Raw genomic sequence first — 22,858 nt, 5'->3', positions numbered from 1 at the left:
GCAGATTTCTTTAAAAAAAACTTTCTTTCATATTTTTCTCTTTCAGACATGCATAGTGAGAGCATGGGACTTAAAGCGCCCTCTGTTATTCTGTCCAGCGATGAATACGCATATGTGGGAGCATCCAATAACAGCAAAACATATAGAAACACTACTAGGTTATGGTTATAGAGAAGTCAAGTGTGTGGAGAAAACTTTGGCTTGTGGAGATAAAGGTAATGGTTTTGTCAATCTGTCCATCCTTGTCTGTCTGTCTTTGTCTGTCCCTGTCTTCTTTTATAGACACAGGTTATGGCTACAAAGAAGTCAAGTGTGTTGAGAAAACTTTGGCTTGTGGAGATAAAGGTAATGGTTTTGTCAATCTGTCATCATCTGTATGTCTTTGTCTGTCCTTGTCTTTTTCTGTATGTACTTGTCTAACAGTCTGCACGGCTGTTTACCGCCTATGCGTGACAACCACTTTTATCTAGGGCGCCCTCAATTTAAGGCTTACTTATATACGCGGTGCCTGTTGATTTATCCCCAAGATTTATTATTTTTTATTTTTATGAATAAACTTGTAGTGCCATGAGTGCGTAGTAAGTGTAAAATCTATGAATGTAGGTTCACATGTTATTGTACGTCGATTGTAGATGGGTACAGCCTACATAATATCAGTAAAGGTTAAATTGAGGTCCCTCCCCCTGATTATAAGTCGTCGGTCGCAACACATAGTGGCGTACGTGAATGACAAAATATGTCTCCGAGCAAAACGTTTTTGAAGGATATGCCACTAGTAACGGAGTCGATACTCGTCCACTGTTATCTCTCAGTGGCCCAATTTCATTTAAAATTGAAGTTTAAGGTTCAAACTATTACACTGTATCTTTAATAGGAAACAGGGAAAAACTATTATAGGACAATAGCCAGCTCTACACCTATACGCCACTATGTGAAACGGAAAGTTTGAAAAATCACTCTACACCACTATGTGTTACGACCGACGAAGTGATTGTAATAATCGGCTAGCGGCTGTGCGTGTCTGCCTGTGTTTGGCTTGTTTGTTTATTTATTTATTTGTTTCCAAATCAAGCAGACTTATTTTCAACAATGGTGGTAAGTTCAACAAGTTCTGAAATTGGTCATGGAACAACTAAAAGATTGATGTCCTATAAACATGGCCCTTCTGGAAGTGAGTCAAACTAACATCAATTTTTTAAGCATATGAGAAACAAAATCAGCATTGTTAGCCCTTCCATCCCAAATGAATCTAGTTTTGTTTATCGTTCGACTTCATCAATCCTTCCGTTTGATCCCATATCTACAAAATTGCAGGTATTGCAGATACGAGAGAAAACATGAGTGTGATCATTGTATAAATCATGGGGAAAAGAAGAAAGCAAAGTAAGGAAGGTGTGGGTCTGTGACCAGCGGCAACTGATTGTTTTTCATTTTTGCCAAAATATAGACATGTCCCCTATGTTTTTTATGCCCTTATGCCCTCTGGCACCACTACTCTTTGTGACTCTTGTGGCAACAAATCACTAAATGCCCCTTTTACCATAGAGTGTAGAAACAGAATTCTATAGTACACTCTAACCATTTTGCAGCACATTATGAAAGCCCTTTTATAAAATGTTGTTATGTTAACATTTGAAGCCAGATCAGAGAAGTTATCTTGCACTTCCCATAATGCATTTCTCCCATTTCAATTTTCTGTACTGATTTGCTATCGATAAGAGCAACATGGGTTGTTAGTGATGAAATGTACCTTTATAACCAGAGCACATCTAGATCTTATAAAATTATGCTTATTTCTTGACTATCGACCCATGTTTATCCAAAAATGAAAACAAAGTCTACTTGGTTCAATCCCATTTGGTCCATTCCCACTTTGTCCAATCCCATTTGGTCCAATGCCACTTGGAGTATCATTTGACAAAAGGGGGTGTATCATTTTGCAAATGATCCTTGACTTGACCCATGTTTAGCCAAAAATCAGTGGCGTAACTAGGGTTGGTAGCACCCGGGGCAAGAAACAAAATTTGGACCCTACCCCCATCCGAGAATATCTTAGATGCGGGGGTGTATTTTAATAATAAGACATTATGAAATTGCAATCATGCTCATGCATGTCAAATGGTAGGTTCAATATTTTTTAAGTGAGGCCAATTTGACGCCCCTAGTGGTAGCACCCGGGGCACTTGCCCTGCCCCCTTAGTTACGCCACTGCCAAAAATGAAAACAAATGAAACCTGTACAAAGTAATAGGAGTATCATTTGACAAAAGGAGGGGATGTATAATGTTGCAAAGGATTCTGGGAAGGGTAAGATATGGAAGCCAGACATAAACAGAGCTAAGGTAATACAGCCTTGGTCTGAAGAAAAATATAGGAATCTAAACAAAACACTCCACCATGACATCTTGTTGAAAGGGATGACTAGACATCATAAGGGATGAAAACATGCAATATGCAGCCCCCTGTCTTTCTTTTAAAATAAAAATGTTAGGTGATGTCATTCAGCAAATCAATCCTTATTTTCAATGTAATGTTTACCTGTTTTACAGGCAACAATGTGTTTCAGAATTCAAATGAGATTAGGCAAAAAAGTGATTTTCACATAGGTGGCCTGAAAACAAATATGCATTTTTTAATTTTAATTTTATATATTTTGAGAGCCAGGATTTATCTTTATTTAAAATCAGTGTAGTATAGGCTTAGGTTAGCTATGAAAATTTTTATAGGAAAATTATAGATCATATTTATTTATAAGCTTCATTGATTTCATATTGCTTGTTTTAAATAAAAACCAGCATGAAAGAGGAAAAATCTTTAGTTTTATTGGACTCAGGTTTCCAAAGTTACAGGTATTTATTTACAATTTTTTTTAAATCTAAAAAAGATTTTTTTTTTTAATTTTAAATAATTTTTTTATTCCAATAACTGCTTTACCCCATGCATGATAAAATCAAAAGAGGAATGCTAGATATGCACAATCAGAGTCAAAACATGTTTTTACATGTGACAATTTCTAAGAATTTTTTTTGTAAAATCATGAGAAAAGAACCTTTTGAGTTCTGCATCTTGAAAACAAATGTTTACCTATATAGATAAAATGACATCATAGAGGTATTTTAATCATATCAAAAAGTTGTAGAAGCATTAGGAATGAAGTAAAACAGTCCATTTAAGAAAGAAATTAACTTATATTTATCAAAAATTGTAAAAAATCAAAAAAAGTTGGTTTAAAATGATGATTCTTTTAAAAAGAATAACATGTGATTTAAATTTGCTGCACTTGAAGAAATGAATCACTTCATTTGGCATGCAATTTTACTAAGAAATGGCTCATTTTCCATAATGATGTCTGCACACATTTACATAACAAATACTTGAAAAGTCTTTGTATAAGAGAATATGCATAATTTTGTGTGCATGATTGAGCTCTCTGAATTCAATATGTGCACAGAACAAGCCAATTAAGTATATGATGCTGACCATGCATACATCATTAACCTCAAAAATAATGGGTCTTCCAGAGAAGATGATAATGATTTAGAGCGTTCATAATTACTGTGGGGGTAGCTGATCTGCATCAAGTGATTTGTGAATAGTGTTATCATGATTCTGAAACTACATATTAAAGCAACACTGTATTTTTTGATAACATGCATCGTGAGCAGATTTGGATCCTCTTTCATCATTGAATCTGGGAGGGGGGTACTCGAATTACATTTTGACAGAGGCGTGCCGCTCTGAAACCCCTACCCATATTTAGGAACTTTTTTACCTAGAAATACAGCTGATTTAACAGTTTTTGACCAATTTTTCTCAAATCAGGACCCATGTTTAGGAATTTTTTTCTCAAATCAGGATGCAAGTTTTCACCAAATGATATTTTCAGTGCCTCTACAAATGATTCTGTTTGAGATTAATTACCTCTCGCTGTATATAACCCTGTCCTTTCTTTTATGAACTACCAGAATTTTGTTATGGACATTGAAAACTAGGTTACAGTTGTCCATGATACATGATAAACACAGGCCCCCAATTGGCAAACGTATACAAAAAGTCCCCAAAATTACAATTTGCGAGCGTACGTAGCAAGCAAACAAAATCAGGTTTTTTACACTTGTTTGGTCAAAAAGGTCCAAATTTTGGGTAGAAAGTCCACTTTTCACAAAATCGCCCCCCTTGGAAAAAAAGTCCACTTTTTCAAAATCAGCACCCCCCAAAAAAACCTGTGTACGGGCCTGGATAAACATGCATTGTATTGTTTTTATAAAATCATAAGCATGCAGTATACACATGATACACAGACATGACAGATGCAGTGCAAAAACCTATTTTTTGTGTGTTAATTTTCCGCTATTGATTATTAGTAGTGTTACCACTAAAATCAATATAATTTGCTCTGATGTAGTATAAATTAGTTATCATTTATCAGTAAAAATGTAACCTTACCAATAAAGGTTATTGAACTTGAACAAAAACTGAATATTAGCATAACTATAGAATGTGACATGAATCTGTAGTACAATTTTTCCTAATATTGGAAAATGTTACAATGCCTCTGGCTTGGTATATGGTATGCAGCCTTTGATACTATGTGCATAGCGAAGGTATCTAATTTTACACACGAGTGCTCATCCTCATATCATAATGGTATGGGATTTACAAAATATAAAATACTAAAACAGTAACAACAGATATATGCTGGTATACACTATGCTTCACAGTATTTCAATCATTTTTGACAACTGCTCAAGTCTAAAGCATTCATCTTTTGACAACATCATAGTTGTTCTCATAAAGCACTGCCTCTTTGCACAATTTGACTGTAATTTTGGACATATTGCAAGTACATGAGTTTATATCAAAATTATTCAAGGTTTCTTTTGTGTAAATGGAAAAGTGCTGCTGAATCAGTTAAAACACTACTAAAAATAGTCAGTTTGGGAATATAAGATTTTTTACAGTGTCTTTGTGAAGAGTAACTTATTAATGTTCTTGTACTGATGGAGATATTGTGTTATGATTCTTGAGAAATTGCTCAACAATTTCTAGCTACTCATTTTGCAAAAACTTGTGTTATGTCATTTCCTTGTAATGTGTTTCTCTCTAAGAGCATAGCTGTGATTTGTACAATTGGGGATTTTTTAACAGCAAATGTCACAGAAACTGTCAAGCTAGCCATTGATTGGGAATTATACATCAACCTTGAAGATTTTCTTGTTGCTATGATACAGGGTGTCTCAAAATGACTACCCAGCAAACACAAAATGTTTAAACATTTTGAAAAAAAAGATTGTTTTGCTTAGTTACTTTCTCGATTTGGAGCAAAAGTGACATTCGCAATTGCCCAATCCCTGCCCTATACTTCCTATACATTACTACATATTTTTGCAATGTGTCAATTTCTTAGTTGGATTTACTCCATTCATGAAAAATGCGAGAATTAAACCCTCACAAAAAGTACAACTTTTATATCTCATTTTTGCAATCGTAAGTTAATTGTATGGATTTGCATTTGTTGTTCATAACTTAAAAGTAACAAAAAGATGAATACACTGTATTATGTTGATGGTCAGGTAAACTTTAAGAATACTATATCAGCTGACACATAGATGGGTACTACTTCTTTTGGATCACCCTATATAGTAGCATCTGTATTTGTGGATCACCCTGTATAAGTAGTGTCTGTACTTCAACAAAGATACTGGATTAAGATAATCTGCTATAGAGATGTGTCCTATCTTTTAAAACCATTGATTTTTTTTTTTTCAAGGCAAAACTGAGAGGTCACATCACCCCTTTTGTTGTTGCAATTTTCTTCGGTTCTAATCAGATTTGTCAAAAGAGCTTTGTTAGAGTAAAAGACAAGTTTGTTTCCTGGAGATGGCCATAACCAAAATGTGTTTTCCCCCCAAATTTGTCAGCTCTTGAAGTTCAGGATTTATCCAAAAATATGTCTCAATTTGCCAATTCAATTTGATGGTCAAGTCAATGATAAATTGGTTTATACAATGTTTATTTATTTTGTATTTTTGTTTTAAATAATTTGTTTATAATTTTTTCCCACTTTTTTGTTTTGCTCAATCTTTTTTTGATATCAATTTTGCAAATAAAAAAATCAGTGCAATTACTCCAGTGGGAAACAAACTTTTTAGCCTCAGAAGTTTATCAGAGTGAAAATATATACTCCTATCAACAAAGGCAAGAAAATCAGTGCACATGGCTAAAAAATTGTATGTTTGCCGGGAATTTGCCATTTGGTCTAATACCATTTGGTCTAATATCCAGTTCGTCTACATCCATTCCGTCTAAACCCATTAGATCTATAACCACTACGTCCAATAATCATTTGGTCCTTTAACCATTTGGTCCTTTAACCATTTGGTCTAATAACCATTTGGTCTGATAACCATTTGATCTAATAATCAGTAAGTCTAAAACCATTTAGTCTAACAACCATTACATCTAATACCCATTTGGTCTATAACCAATAGGTCTAATAGCCATTTGGTCTAATACCCATTTGGTCTACAAACCATTTAGTCTTACAAGCATTTAGTTTATTAATAAATAGATGAAATGGTATTAGACTAACCGGTTATTAGACCATGCGAGTATTAGACCTAACGGTTATTAGACCAAATGGTTATTAGACCAAATGGTTATTAAAGAAATATTAGACCAAATGGTTATTAGACTATATATAGGTTAGACAAACAATATTAGACTAAATGGCCATTAGACTATATGATTATTAGACTAAGTGGCAATTAGCCTTTTTGGTAATAGACCAATTATTTAATTGTTATTTATTTATTTATTTATTACACTTTATCACTGGCACAGAATTACAAAAAATATATAATATTGCACATAAGTTACATCAAAAATTACACAATATTATGAAAGGAACATTTGTTTTAAAAGTCCAGTGAATGGCTGGAGCGAACAGGTGCCAGGCACCTCTAAGACCGCCCCACCAAAACCAAAAAAGAAGGGAAGGGAAAAATAAATTAGAGGGGGAAAATTGAATATAGACTAAATGGGAATTAGACAAAATGGTATTAGACCAACTGGCAATAGACCTGTTTGCCGGGGGTGTACTCGAATTACATTTTGACAAGGGTGTATTGGGCTGGAACTCTGAAACCCCTACACATATTTATTGATTTTTTTACCTAAAAAATAGTTGATTTGACAGTTTGTGCCCAATTTTTCTCTAATATAATCAGGACCCATGTTTAGGGTTTTTTCTCAAATCTGGGCCCATGTTTGATTTTTTTTTTCCTAAAAAACGCCTGATTGGACAGTTTTTCTCAAATTATGCCAATGTTTAGGATTTTTCTTGCAAACAAAAGACCCATTAGAGCGGCACATCCCCGTATACCTTATACATGAGTACACCCTCCCATATTTTGTATTTATTTATCTTGTGTTCTTAATAGTTTTCCCTTTCATTAATATGCAGTACATCTGGATATCAAATTTTATTTTGTTACAGATTAATATTTAAATATTTCTGAGGCATATTTTGCATGAAAATATATTTTCCAGGATTTCTTGCAACAACTTTAGTCATTAAAAGTTATGTGGCAGGCTACGGAAAAACAAGTTGTGGTTGTTTTCATGTTGGTTTTGTTTTTATTTTGTTCTTATTTTCATAATTCAATTCAATCAAGAACTGAAAGCCATGAACTTCAAGTTGAAGCTCTGTAAAATTTAAGTGTATAGCCTTTCAGGTTTGCATTTCTTGGACCACCTTTGCAACAGTTATTTTTCATTATTGTTACTTTGAATTTAAAAAATTCAATAAATGTATACCAAACTGCAAATATTTATGCAAGAGCTATCTACTATGTTTTAGAAATCTGTCTATTTATAACCTGTATCAAAACCTTTAAGTACCATCATCAGTTGATACGTGTTTGTGCTCATGCAAGAAGCGATGAAATGTAAACTGTGTTCCCATTAACTTCTTGCTATTTATATCTATATAAACACACGTCACAGCTGACTTACACATAGACTCATGTATATAATGACGATACTGAAATGTGTGTAAAAGAAGCATTATTATTATTCATTTTGATAGTGTTTAGCGTACTCAATGTCAACTCACCCAATTGATCTTGTTTTTTAGTCTCCTCCTGTGGGAATTAAGTCAATACCTGGTTACAAGTGCTTATATCTGCAGCATGTAGCCCAAATGTCTCTCCTGTCAACGCATAAATGAAGATGTGTGCCTGCCAGCAATACTAGAATATCCTGACAGTCCTATTATAGCATATATCCTACCTCCTCCTCCTTCCAGAGTGTTTTCCTGTCATTTATAGGCATCCGATGTTGTTATAAAGTCCGTAATATTATTTCTATAGCATAATGTGCATATTGAGCATATATTCCATGTGTAGTCATCAGTAGATAGCTATCACACACGTTCCCTACTGTGTGTTAACTCTTCCCTGATGAAACGGTGGAATTTGATGAATGGAGTTATTGGTGTTGTGTTTCAGCAGTAAAAGGGCAAAGTGATTTTGCTGCATTGGTTTTAGTAACAGGGACAGGGTTGCCAGATTGATTGCATGAGGCTTGTAGATGTAAGGAGTAGCTGATTGTGAGTTTGGTGCTGCAGACTCAGACTTTGGCATGGTGTCTGTCTGTTTGTCTGTCATTGTGTTTGTTTGCTTGTTGGTTGGTTGTTGTTTTTTAACCAGTCCAGGTGAACACATGCTTTGGGTCTTGTTGACAGTCATTTTTGTCCTATTCATATTTGAAAGAAGACATAATCCTATATATTACATTGGAATGTTGCAGATCGTTTAGTACTACATGTAACATTGATAGGAACAGTAAAATAAGCTACATGTAAAAGGGTAGCATCATTTGCCGGTGAGAAGAAATTTGCTTGAGTAGCAAAATGTGTGATATAGGGATCAAGTAAAATAAATCTTTTGTCTGATGGCAAAACATTTTTTTAATGTCTGATCTTATAACATGAATGAAATTGGTCAATTTTTTTTCAAATCTGGCTTTGTTTGGTATTAATTGTAATATCTTTTTTTATGATCCTAAAACATGAAATTGATCTTTTTTTTTTTTCAAATCTGGTTTTATTTGGTATTAATTGTAATGTTTACACATGTCTTAAGAGGGTACTACACCCCTGCCAAATTTTGTGCCTATTTTTGCATTTTTCTCAAAAGTTATAGCGTATTGGTGACAAGTAATGATATGAATATTATAGGGGCAAGGACTACAACTACTGCACTGGAAATTTTAGTTCAACACAGACAACAGTTGTGGAGTTACAGTCAAAAATGGGGGAAAACCAATATTTGATCATTAAATCAATAACTACTTGCCTTGAGTTGCTGAATTTTCAGTGCAGAAGTTGTAGTCCTTGCCCCTATAATATACATATCTTACTTGTCACCATTGCGCTATAATTTTTGAGAAAAATGCAAAAATATGCACAAAATTGGCCAGGGGTGTAGTACCCCCTTAACGTACTCATAAATGCAAACAGCCGAATTTTTGTATTTGTAGGTCAACAGAGGAATTTTGCCATAAAGTTGTATTACGACATCACATAAAGTTGTATTGTGACATTAAGTCCCAAATAGAACTCCATGTTGAATGATCAAAATAGCCTGTGGTGTTCCTTTACTTTGTTATTGTGGCTTCAAAAGGACAGAAACCCTATCTGACCGTCATTACTAATATTATTTCAGCCTGATTTTGATAAAGAATGACAAAATTTAAATTTGACCAAAATTGCACATTATGACTTTAAGTTTGATACAAATGAGGGTTATTCAAAGATCTGCTTCAAGCCTCAGAAGCTCTGTTCTGTAAATGGGAGCATAATTGAAGTGTATCATGAGTGTCACTCACAAAATGAGTGTAGACTTATCATGATGCAATTTCAGCTGAAACAGGAGTTAGTATGCACAAATAGAATCTGACATTTTTAACATAAAATAAAATGTTTTCATTACCTATAGCTGTTCATAAAATTGCTTTAATATTGTTAAATTCCTAGAAGGTACATCATCAATTTTTTTTACAGGTATGCGGCCTGTGGAACTGGAAACAGTGGGTCTTAATGGGAGCTGATGGAGTATTGGTATAAGGGGCGGGAGGGGGAGTCTTTCAGAGATGCCAGCTATCAAAATCAAGGGTCTCACTTTGGCTTTCTGGTTTAAAATCACCTGAAAAAAAAAAAAAACAGAAATGAGAAGAAAGAGCAATTTGAGCTTTTTAGAGCTAAATTAAAAGAAAACCATACCGTACGGAACACACATAAACTCATCCCAAAAAGAAAGTATCCAGTTTGATTTTATTCCATAAGTCACAGATGTGGCCTTAAATCAAAACCTACTAAAAGTATGTTACATATAAATTGTTTCAGGACAGTTTGATACCTCATTTGTTCAAATCAATGAAGAATTGAGCACGCACTGACCATTTGAATGCAATCATCTCAATTTTAAAAGTTGCAGTAATTCCTATTGATTTGGTCCTGCTACTCAGTTAAAGGCATCAGACGCCTCACAGAGAGCATGCTACCAAGATGTCTGACAGTCATTGATGTAGCAGGAGGACATACCAGATATTGCATGTGAAGAGTGAAGGGCAAAACATTAGGAAGGAGTAAAAGAGTATCTGTATTCAATAAAACACATGAAGTGAAATCAAACAATCTTAGTTCGTCTCTGTTATTGTGTACCTTTATGACGAATCTTGTGACGTATGAAAACCACATCAATTATGAATTACTGCAACTTTTAAAATTGAGGTCGTTTGCATTTAAAAGGTCACCGTGACATCAATTCTGCATCGATTTGGACAAATGAGGTATCAAACTGTGTGGAATTAATTTATCTGTAACATACTTTTGGTAGGTCTTGATTTAAGACCCCGTCTTTGACTTATGAACCAAAATCAAACTGGATACTTTCTTTTTGGGATGAGTTTACATACAAACAGACAGAACAGGGAGAAGGAATACATCATTGCAATCTCTGCCAGATACAAAATTAAAGGAGTGCTAGGTAACTGCTTGTTTAGCTATAACTCGTCCACAGTGCAATGGAAACTCTCAACACTACTACTCAATACTCATCTCATTCATCTTTATGACTGGTTACTGCTGCAGCCTCTGTGCACAAATGTAGAGGGATTAGTGCAAGGAAACCTTTCTACAATAGCTGCCAGGTGACATATGTTTAGAATATGTACATTATAGAATGCAGATAATAATTGTCAAATGTGTATAGGGCAGCTATTGTAGATAGGTCTATCTTTGCCCTAGCATTCAATATGTACTTGATTGGAGTGTAGCTAGCTAATAATGCTGGTAGTTTCCAACTCATTGCACATCTTTTCAATATAAATCCAGATAAATTGCAGGATATAGAACCAATAATGTCTTCTTAAATCCTCCTCAAGGTGAAATAAAAGAGAATATTTGGTGAAGGAATTTTAAAGTGATGGCAAAAATCACTACTGCAGTACTCAGAATGTTACAAATGATATGGGGATGTGACACAAACATGGGTAGCATTTTCAGCCTTTTGGTATATCAATGACCTTTTTTATGATGCCAATTTTGGTACATGGATGTGTCCTTTTTTCAAAATCGTCTCAATTTTTTCAGAAAATATCCCAATTTTATCTCACTAACCAACATTTTTAAAATTTCCCCAAAATTTGGAAGAAAATTTGTAAAAATTAAGGCAATTTGTGTTAAATTTGGCTGAAAATGTCGAATTTTGGTATGATATCAATGGGTCCAAATTGGTATATTAATGGGTCCCCCATCAAATTCTCAGCAGCACACCCCTACCCAAACCAAACTTGACCCCCAGGACAATGTATGTGAGTAAAATCACAGTCTATGTTAGAATTGATTGCCATTTCATAGCTTGAACATATGTGCATATATTATAAAGATAATGAAAATTGAAAATCAATACACTGCCCTTGGGTGTACATATTATTGTTGATTATTGGTAATTGTGACAATTATCAGGTGAAAGCATAAATAATTGCCAGTAAACTTGGACAGACATAGCACTGGCTCAGAAGTGATTCCCATTGGAAGGTCACTAGGGGGGTTTTGCCAGTGGTGGCACTAGGAATTTTATTCTGGGGGTGAAGAAACAATGTGATTTTTTAGGGGGAGGAGAATTTGCAAAATTTTTTTTAATTGAATTGCATTTATATTTATATACATTTTGAACTTATATTATAATGTCCATCATTCCATTATATTCTTTTCCCTTTTGCTTTTGTGTAATATGCACAGTCTCACACATACATGTACCAATTGAAAAGACCAATTAATTTGTAGACTAAGTGACGGTCAGGGTTGCTAAAAATATTAGCCCAAGTCACGGGTAATACATGTAGCTGTGAAATGTCACCCAAATAGCAAAAAAAAATCACCCAAAATTTAAAAGTCGATTTAGAGGGGTTCTACACCTCCTTTATTATTTTTAAGTTTTTGGTATTAATGCTGAAATGAAAAATTGAAAAAAAAAGATAAAGAAAACTGCAAAAAAAAAAGTTGACTAATGGGGGTTCTATACCCGTTTTATCTGTGACATTTTTGGGAAATGCTGAAATAAATTATTAAAAAAATAACAACTGAGGTAAACAACGTTGTTGTTTTTTAAATTGCAAGGAAGATTAAAAGTCAGCTCAGGGGGATTCTACTCCCCTTTTTTGGGAAATGCTAAAATGAATTATTACAAACTAACCAAAACTAAAAAGTTAAGAGAATGGGCCATACAATAAAAAATTCCCTTTAAAAGGGAAAGCCAGCCTCAATGTAGAAGAGGTCTTGTAATTAGTTTTGGTCAATGTGAAAGGCATTTTTAGGATCATGGCTTACATCCATGTTACATGACAGTCCACCAAACCATCAACGATGAGAACATGTACACTGAAACTGCAGAAAACATTAACTCCTAATCTCCTGTCAACTCTTTAATTCATTATTGTTCATTACTAGCGGGATACCCGCGCTTCGCGCGGGTCCCCGCTAGATGAGTAAATGGGAGCGTTCTCTATAACAGGAAGAATTACTGAACAGGTAGAATCATTGAAAAGGTACATTTTTTATCTAAATCTGTCTCTTCTTACATTTTTTGTAGTTTCTTCTGCTTAGCTTGTGATTTTCCGTTTCCATGTTATTTATTTATTTAACACCGTTCCCAATATTTTCTAAATCTGTTCTTTCGTACATTCCCCTTTTAGGCCTATACCTAGAACTTTTAAAGTCATATTAATTCAAACATAACTTTGGTAATACTCACTCGTTTTCATTCGTTGAAACGGCAAAACATACTTACTTCTCCTAACAAATCGAATAACGATAATTTTAAAACATGCCACCACAAAAAGTAAAATAAGATAATTCATATTAATACCAATAAAGTTAATCTCTTGAGCATACAAACCCGATCTCTGAAATAGATACCAGCCCCTGAATGGGCTGGCGAAAATAACAATTTTGAAGTTGGCTTTTGTAAAAATCGCCCAACATTGAATGGATTTCGTGGGTGAGATTTTCAAAGTAGCGCAAATGTGGTTGTTAGACCAAATGGTTTATAGACCAATTGGATATTTAATACACTTAATGCTTATTATACTGAATGGGTATTAGACCAAGTGGTTGTTAGACTAAATGGTCCTTAGACTAATAGGATTCCTCTAGTATTTGGTTTCATTAGACAGATACAACAAATGGATAAATCATCATACTGTTCAGTAGGGTCAACTCGGTTACTCGGACCTTTTCTGAGTAGGTCAAATTTGTAACTCGCATGTTCTATTCCATTTCCATGGCAACAATTTAAAAACGAACAAAAATAGGACATAATAATCTTTTTCCAATATTTATTACCCAAAAATATGAAATTGTTATATCATTTCTTCTTACACTCTGCAGGTTATGGAGCAATGGCAGAAGTACCTACAATAGTGAATGCAGTCTTGGAGGCTCTTGAACAATGTCCTGTGGGTACATCAAAGGGACTTCCAGATCATCCAGGTGATCAAGCAGGCCCATCATCACCAAAGAAGAAGATGAAGCATAGTGATGAATCAACAAGTTGAATGGTATAGACGAATCCGACGAGCCACATTCCTAAACCTCACTGGGGCCATAGGTGGGGCCATCCATTTTACGCGACACCAGTATCATAGGTGTGCAACGTTTACCACTCCGGTGATGCGGCGTAAGTGCTGCGCGCTCCATTGCGCTCACGATAATAGGCATCTTGGATCGCAATCCAAACGAACTTAGCTAGTTTGGCACGCATGGCCCCCAGCCATGGCCGACTTAATCACTTGGCTCGTCGGATTTGTCTATACAAATGGATTCCAAATATGTGGAGTACAACTCCTGATCTGCTATACTGCAGGACCGGTATAGTTATTCAACTCATTAGTTGCAGGACAATAAAATAATTATTATGCTCGATGGAAACTTCATAGCCCTTGTTTGCTACCTTGATGTTTGGCTTCAATTAATTTTGGGGTGCAGTTCACAGGTGAAACACTGCAGATGAAAAAATAACATTTAATATTCGCTCCATGTACAGTGATCAAGTTTGAGGATAGAGCAGTGAACTATAGCAGCATACATGGATAATAACAAGTTACATAATGCTTTTTTTTTTTCATGTGACTGTGGCTCAAATGTGACAGATGTGTGCAAGGGTGAAAACCTTGACAGTACAGTAACAGGGCTGTCAACTTTTTGGAATTGCTAGGCGTGAGACACAGGCGTACCGGGATTTGCCGACTACAATGTTCATTTTGACCCGTGATTATTTGAGCCACGGCCCTCGAGAATCTGAAAATTATTTTGATGATGTGTGAGATTTTACTCATTTTCCAGCTTTTTGCGTTAGATTTACTACCTAGGCGGGAGATTATACTACCTTGGCGTGAGACCGTGAGAAAGTGACCCAATGCGTGAGACTCACGGCCAATGCGTGAGAGTTGACAGCCCTGACAGTAAAGTACAAAGTTGTGTGATTTGGCAAATATTGTATAATTCTAGACTGAAGAGGGCAGCATAACCATATTAAAGGCAGACAATGTTGACAGTTATATATTGCATGTTTGAGATATGTGGTGCGATCAAGCAATGTCAGTCTGAAGTCATGTATATTCAATTTTCAGTTCTTCGCATGATTGTTATAAAGCATTTGAAAAGCTATGATTTTGCATAAAATCCCATTGAAATTGAACATTTAGTTCCAAAGATATGACCAGTTGATTCAACAAAAGAAATTATTGTCTTTGTTTGGCTATATCTGAAAATCAATATATCCGACTTCCGACTGATTTTTTGTGATCACATCACATATGTCATACAAATACCATATCATTGTGGCGACTCTCTGAGAATTTTACTAGGGTACATAATGCTACCTTATCCTGTTTTGGGGACTACATACTACCTGGTCCAAACAAGCTACATTGTAGCCATTGTGTGTAACATTGTATGCCATCAGCTGATGGCTACTTTTCTGAGGTGGTTCTTTATTTCCCTGCATAGAATTATCTAGTAATTAGCTAACAATATTTTATGAAAATGACTGCCTGGGTAAAACATGCATGGATATCACTGACATTTTAACACAATACTAGTATGTACCCTAGTAAAATTCTCTGAGAATTCATCGATCTAAGAAAAAATTTCTCCATGCGCTATTATAGACGAAACTCTTGGGCATCGATATCTCCTCAAAATATGCCATGCAAAAAACCCACCATATTATTCAATTCATAATTGTGCTAAAATTGTGAGCCTGATGTGTTTGTAGTCGCAAATGGAAATAAAAATATAGGAAGTATTAAAATGGGTCATTAAGGTTGTCAAAATATTACGAAAGCTTTTGAGTATCATGAAAAAGAAAAGAATATTGTGTTACAAAAGCAATCATAACTGCCCATCAAATTCTCCAACCACATTGTGATAACACTCCAGAATTTCTGTAAATATTTATGGAACTCCCTACCTCCTTCCATGTGTAATATCAAACAGTTGAATGCTTCAAGAGCTGTGCAGTGGCGTACATTTCTTTTTGCCATTGGGGGATGGGGTTGGAAGTATAGTGAATGCAGCACCTTTTGGCGAAAGAATAAGTTTATGGTACAAATGCGTGCAAAGCGCGCGAAAAAAATTTGCCACTTGAAATATGGTGCAAAAGTAAAATTAATTTGCGCAAAGCGCACAAAAATGTGCACTTTTGGGGCTAAAATGGCCAAATATGAGGTTAATTTGGTCAGAAACCCACATACAGCAACATTGGGGGATGATTGTATGGACCATCCCCTGGCAAATGCCTCCCCGGATCTACGCCTGGAGCTGTGTTCGTGATAAGTCAAAAAAAAGAAGAAAGATAGTTAGGTTTGTTTCCTATTGGCAACTTTAAAAACCTAAATGCGAAATACATTTTTAAAAATTTTTAGAGTTGTGATGTATGGCAACATTTGCTTCATCACAAATATTTATTGTCAAATTAACTAGAGTAGGTAAGTTTAAAGTTTTAGGAAAATTATAGATTGATTTTTATTGGATATTTAATGATTTTATAATGTTTAATATGTGTGAGAAAAAATGTTTTGAAAAATATTGTTATCACTTTTTGCTAGCAAATTTCATTTTGTCTGAATTTCTAAAATAAAAATATAAAATGCAGTAAAATTGCTCCCAAAAACAAAATGCATGTGATCTACAGGAAACAAACTTTTTTATTCCTAAATATGTTTCTTCCGTTTTTTATAGCTCAATTGATTTCAACTGGAGCCTTTAATCACCCCATCAGCTATAATTTGGTTCACCTTTTGTTTGGTAATAATGTTGATGCTTTTTCGCGGTTGCTCTGCAAGCGTGCCGGCAAACCGCCCCTGTACGCATGTGGTACACTACGTGTGTTGAACTTTACATGCAAGATTTTATACTGCGGCGAGCAAAATATGCACGTACGTCCCTACCGAACTTGAGGTGAACCAAATTATATAGATAGTGTTGCTTTGCAACTTGGCTGAGTATGTATGTATATGTGAATATGAAGATGACTAAATTTTGGACACATAGGAGAACATTCTATGTAAATTTCTATTGAAAAACAAAATCAGACAACTTGCTGATACAATATGTAATTATTGCCAGTATGTACATTGTGCTTTTGTGATCTACATGTACGGCATGTACCACAAGTTTTCAATATTGTACAAACAACCATTGAATCATGTATGCTTAATTATGCCCTGGGAATTATGTAAACCTTACCTTCTATATAATGTGCACTTAATGTAAATAGTTTGTAAACATATGGTAAACATAATCAAATCCAGTAACTACTACTCAATTAGTTATGTTATTATATGGCTGTTCATATTCCAGAAAAACGCAACTTATTTTGGGGGATTGAAAAAATATTATTGTGCAAACCAAATATAGCGCAATCCTCTTTATTGGAACTAAGTGGCAAAACCACAGAATTTTGAGGAGAACCTGGACTCCCTATACCGCCATGTACAATAGCGCTATCAGCTATGGGGAGAAAATTGGGGGTATTTGGGTTCTTGCTGACCGTGTGCGAAGTCGAACGAAACTAATTCTGCATCTCATCTGAAGCGTCTCTTGGTATCATGTGCAGGTCACATCAAGTGCATCTCTCAAATGGGCATTAAATCTATGTCACACTTGCATGATAACAATTGCTTCAAGCGCATTCCAAATACCTCCATGCCTGTAATGTATCAAGATGGCAGTCAAGTCCTGGTTCTCCTTTTCTAATTCTTTGGGCAAAACTCAATTTTTTATATTTGTTTTAGGAAAAGGGGGAAAATTGGGCAAAAACAAAAAATATTTACTTTGTTTGGCTTTATCTTAAAATCAATATTTACGCCTTTCGCGACTGACTTTACGTGATCACATCAAATATGTTGACTCAAAGTGTTCTATTGATTTCAAGACCTGGCAGGAAACAAGCTTGTGTTTTCAGGGGGGGGGGAGCAAATAGTTTTCTTTTAAGTTTAAAAATAATATAAATATGTGATGCGATCAAGCAAAATGAGTTTGGTGTTGATAAAAATTAAAATTCAGTTTTCAAATTTCCTTACATGGGTCATTCTAAGAGCTATATTTTGTTGAAAAGCCCATCAAAATTAGACTTACAGCTCCAGAAATATGGTCATTTTAGTGTTAGTGCTGAGAACCAAAAAATTACAAAGTTGAATACCATTACTAGCTATATCCCAAAATCAATATTCCCGACATCCGACTCATTTTGCTTGATCACATCACATGGGAATCTGGGCAGTCTGAAGTGTCGAATTTGTATCTATTTCAAAAATAACATTTCACGTATAAGAGGGGCAAATAACATTTGAAAACTTGTATTTGTATGTACTGTTTTGTCAGATTTGATTATCTTTGTATCATGTACATAAATTTGTTTATATATTTCTGTGTTTTTTGTTTTTGTCATATACAGTAATATAGATATTTGAACAATTAACTAATCAAAAAAGGAAGAGGAAACCAGCTACGTAAACACCATTACAAAAACATATTCTTATCTAAAATTCAAGTTTTATTTCATTCAATCTTATGTAACAAAGAAATTTTTTTAAATACTTTGATTGCCCATTCGCTACTTGCACGGTTCCGCCATTATGCACTATGTGCGGGGAGAGCCTCGAACTGGCAGCATACATGAAAGGAAGAATTATGTAACCTTACACAGAGCGTTATGACTAGTTCAATTCCCATTCATGTATGCTGCCAGTTCGAGGCTCTCCCCGCACATAGTGCATAATGGCGGAACCGTGCAAGTAGCGAATAGATCCCTTCCCAGGGGTAGAATTTCTTTAACCAAAAAAATTTAGTTAGCAAAATATTGCAAAATTTAATCTTGACTAAATACACAGGTATAAAACCAAATGATGGAAAAAATTTGATAAAAAGTAGGATAACAACCATTTGAAAGGGCATTTCGTGATCCACAGCATCATCCCCCCACTTTTCTCCAAAATATTAAGATTTTTATATCACTGGAAACCTCTGGCTGCATAATGTGTATGTACAAAAAATTTCTTGCAGATTATATATTTAATTCGTTTAGCAAAGATATCGTGAAATTTGAATTTCGTTCTGGTGCACCAGAACGTAATTACAACACATTGTCTACAGAACAGTATAACACATAATCATGTATAATAACTCTCAAACAAAAAATCGGAATCAACTAAAATTTTTATATCTACTGAAAAATGTCATAAAAAGATGATGCAAGGATCACAAATACTCCTTTAAGTTCAGTATTTTGAGCCATCTTGTACAGTTAACTTTGATTATATTTATAAATATGTATTTATAAAAAAAAACCGCATGTGACAACCTGCTGCCATACAGTAATTATATTAGCACCAATTAAGAAAATGTCTTTTCTTCTTGAATTTAACCATTTAATACAGTTTGATGAGAACTTTTTGTCACATTCTTGGTTTATACGAGTATTATAGGCTCCTAATTATAAGAGTAAGTGAAAGAGTACCATTCAAAGTGGCTCAGGTATGGGGTACCCCATAAGGGAGTCATCTATCTCAATAAAATGTATATCCCATAAATGTAAAAAAGTGTAGGATTTGTTTGTTTTTAATCATATTGTTCACATTTTGCTTGAATTGGTCAAATTGTTCATATATTTACTTTAATTGGACAAATATGTTCATGAACTACAGTAATTGAAATGTCAGGGGTCCCAGCTACTCAGGGAAATCAGGGAAAAATGAAAATCTATTTTTCCCCACTGAAAACTCCAAAATTAGGTAATTATTTTTGTATTGCTGCAAATGATACAGCATATCAAACATATTGTGCATTTTTCCAGAAAAGCACAGAAATTGGCACAGATAGCTCTTGATATACTTAACAAAGGCCATGATTTAATTTCTTTCCAAGATAGAGGGAAAGGTCATCAAAGTTTATGCAGGGGTCAATTTCAAAAATTGCTCATGCCAAACTATTCCTCTAGATAAGGACTCGGAAATAAAATTATAGTTTTACCTATCTGTGACATAGGGTTTAGGGCAAAGGTCATATTTTGACTTCGGATAAACTAGTCTCAATGTTAATACGTATATAATGTATGTAAAGGTGGAATTGGAAACTATGATGACAGATGATCTGACTAATAGGGTGGATGTAGTATAAAAAAAATTGGGGTCCTATAACTGAGCCCTGTGGAACCCCATGCAGCAGCCAAACAGTGTCAGAGTGACATGTTAATTTTAATCACCATATTATGATAAGTAATATCTATTTCTTAAGTTTATATACCTCCACTCTGCTATTATTGTTATCAGGATGACCTCTAGAAACAAAAATCTGTGTCCCATCCCCATTCACTGTCACACAGCAACATCCATCACCTTGTGTAGCGTCAGTGGGGATGTAATCTACATATTTGCCATACTGAGTCAAACGGTAGATGTTGGGACTGTTCCAATCACATACAAGTATTAGCTCTTTACAACAACACACACCCTGTGGCAAACTCATGTTAGGATATTGAACATTGCATATCAGCTGGCCATGTTGATTGACTATTTGTACACAACGCTGATCAGAGATGATGATATTATCCTCTGGTGTAACAGCCAGATAGTCTGGTTTTAATACCACCTTGAAGCTGACTAGGTGATCTCCATCACTTGTGTGTTTGCTTATACAATAGCCACCTACATCTCCTACTAGAATATTACTTGCTCTATCAACACATATTCCTTCTAGATTTGCTCCTTCGTTACCTTTCTGTACTCCACCTGGATACACAGACATCCATCTACCACAGTATTTGCCATTGTAAGCATTGTAATAACGGACATATGCTGTACAGTCTGTGACACAATACTTGCCGGTGGTATACGCAACACCACTGGGTTTATGAAGCATTTGTGTAGCATCAAGTGTAAACTTTGGCTTCCCATTCATATCGTATACATGCACCTGTGAAGCATTTGTGTAATCTGCCACTGCTATGTCCTCATTGGTAGGATTATGTGCCATGTTTCCTAGCCATCTCAATCTGCTGTCACTTATCACCAGTGCTCTCTCCCATATGCCAGTATCTGTAAGAAATCAAACATATACAATGAGATATACATTGGGATACAGTTACTGCAGTAAATATAATTACCAGACTATTTACTCATTACCCGACCATTTACTCAGACTCTGATCACTGAAGAAAGATTTACTGTGAAAGTCCACAGCTGGTTTATCTTTAATGGTGCAAGAAGACGAAATCCCAAAAGTCCATTGACTGCTTCGGGCGGGCGATTAGTGGACTTTCGGGGTGAACCTATCTTGAGTGATCAGAGTCCGAGTAGATGAGTAGAGTCTGGGCAACCACATATTAAGAAACGCCCCAAATCAACACCCTCACTTGACCCCTAAATGACCTTTGACCTCAAATTCCTGAACACCCTAAAAAAAGATCACTCTATGCGAGTGTCATCAAAATGCATCAACTTATCTGTACATAGTAATTCAACATATTTGTTCAAGGGTCATTCAAAATGTGTAACCTCAACCGTTACAACTTCAGTTCTGTAATTTGTACATCAGGGTCGCCTACAAACAGGGTTATAATGAGTCACAAAATTCAGGTCAAGTCATTTGGACTCATTTTTAGCTCAAGTCACTGTACAAATTCAATGGGGTTGAGTTGCCGAATATCACAAATCAGCCCCCTCATTTTAACTCAAGTCACAAGTTACTGACTGTCGCATTATAACTCTGCCTATAGATTATAATATTGATTTATGTTGATGTCATCAGAGCGGAAATAAGATTTGGGACACGGGAAACGGTACAAAATCTTTAAGATTTAATGTTTCTTACTGATTTCAGTCTTTTGTAGTTGTTGTGTGATTCCTTCCATCTTGTCATCTCTTGCACCACTATCTTGACCACTTGCAGCTGGGCTGTCTTGACTACCTTTGCTTGGAGACGCAATGCTGCTCATCCATAAAACATGTAAAAGTGAAAAGAAAAACAAAGGGGTTTTATTGTTTTTTCTAACAAAATTGTAAAAAATATATATTTTTAAAAATTATTTGGGACCCTCGAAAAAGTGGTGGCAGGGGCCCGGTGTGCCCATGCTCAAATCCATGCCTGTTGCTACCATTTTTGCACTTGAACCAAAATATTGTCATAAAATATCAAATGTTTTAACCTGTTCATGTATATCCCAGCACATCAGAGGGTTTCACAGATTATTTCAAATGTGTGCATTAGTGTACTCACAAATAGATATAATATTGTACTGTTTTATTTTCTTGTATTGGTCAAAATAATTCTATATTAAAATTTAAATATTTCACTTACTCTTCAGCCACTTCCTCTTTCAAACCTGAAGGGCAATCAAGAAACAAAAAGTAATACTGTCAAACATCTTCATGTATTACAAAATTCAATGGATATACATTGAACACAAGCAAATTGGAGCATTATTTTTATTCTTGAATATTAATGATTGAATTGGATTCATTTAGAGCAGGGGTTCTCATTTATATTTACTCACAGACCATGAAGGGCCAAATATGAGTTTGAGGGCCAAATCACCTTGTTTTGCATGTTTCAGAGCTGCTCAAGGGCCAACAGCTATTGGTCCACCTATTGAGAATGGCTGAATTAAAGCCTATATGGTCATTGGAACAAATATTAATTACTACCTGCAATTTTTTTGTTACAAGCAAGACATAGTGGAATAAAGTTGCTTGCACTGTTTATTGCATGAAAAGAACCACATCATGCCTAGAGT

General features: G+C 35.0%; 2 protein-coding genes across 5 annotated transcripts in view; one reads left to right on the top strand and one right to left on the bottom strand.

Annotated features, from left to right (window-relative positions):
* LOC140171644 (phosphopantothenoylcysteine decarboxylase-like) overlaps nucleotides 1-15,750 on the top strand; it is a 182,197-nt gene extending 166,447 nt beyond the window's left edge. For 2 of the 4 annotated variants that reach the window (XM_072194937.1, XM_072194935.1), the window contains 3 exons: nucleotides 47-158; nucleotides 289-345; nucleotides 13,954-15,750. In XM_072194937.1, coding sequence (XP_072051038.1) covers nucleotides 47-158; nucleotides 289-345; nucleotides 13,954-14,120 — 336 coding nt within the window. In that variant the 3' untranslated portion in view covers nucleotides 14,121-15,750. Of the gene's footprint in view, nucleotides 1-46; nucleotides 216-288; nucleotides 346-13,953 lie in introns of all 4 variants that reach the window. The other 2 variants (XM_072194934.1, XM_072194936.1) reach the window with 1 other exon arrangement.
* Nucleotides 15,751-19,777: 4,027 nt separating this feature from the next.
* Nucleotides 19,778-22,625, bottom strand: LOC140170956 (uncharacterized). Its single transcript, XM_072194149.1, has 4 exons — nucleotides 22,619-22,625; nucleotides 22,423-22,447; nucleotides 21,937-22,052; nucleotides 19,778-21,161 (listed from the first exon to the last, which is right to left on the bottom strand). Exons 1-4 carry the CDS (start codon nucleotides 22,623-22,625, stop codon nucleotides 20,350-20,352), a joined length of 960 nt encoding a protein of 319 aa, XP_072050250.1. The 3' UTR covers nucleotides 19,778-20,349.
* Nucleotides 22,626-22,858: the final 233 nt, after the last annotated feature.

The sequence above is a fragment of the Amphiura filiformis genome, chromosome 15, assembly GCF_039555335.1.
Source record: "Amphiura filiformis chromosome 15, Afil_fr2py, whole genome shotgun sequence".
NCBI lineage: Eukaryota > Metazoa > Echinodermata > Ophiuroidea > Amphilepidida > Amphiuridae > Amphiura > Amphiura filiformis.
The sequence above is the reverse complement of the archived record's forward strand: the minus strand, read 5'-3'. Positions and strand labels throughout refer to the sequence as shown.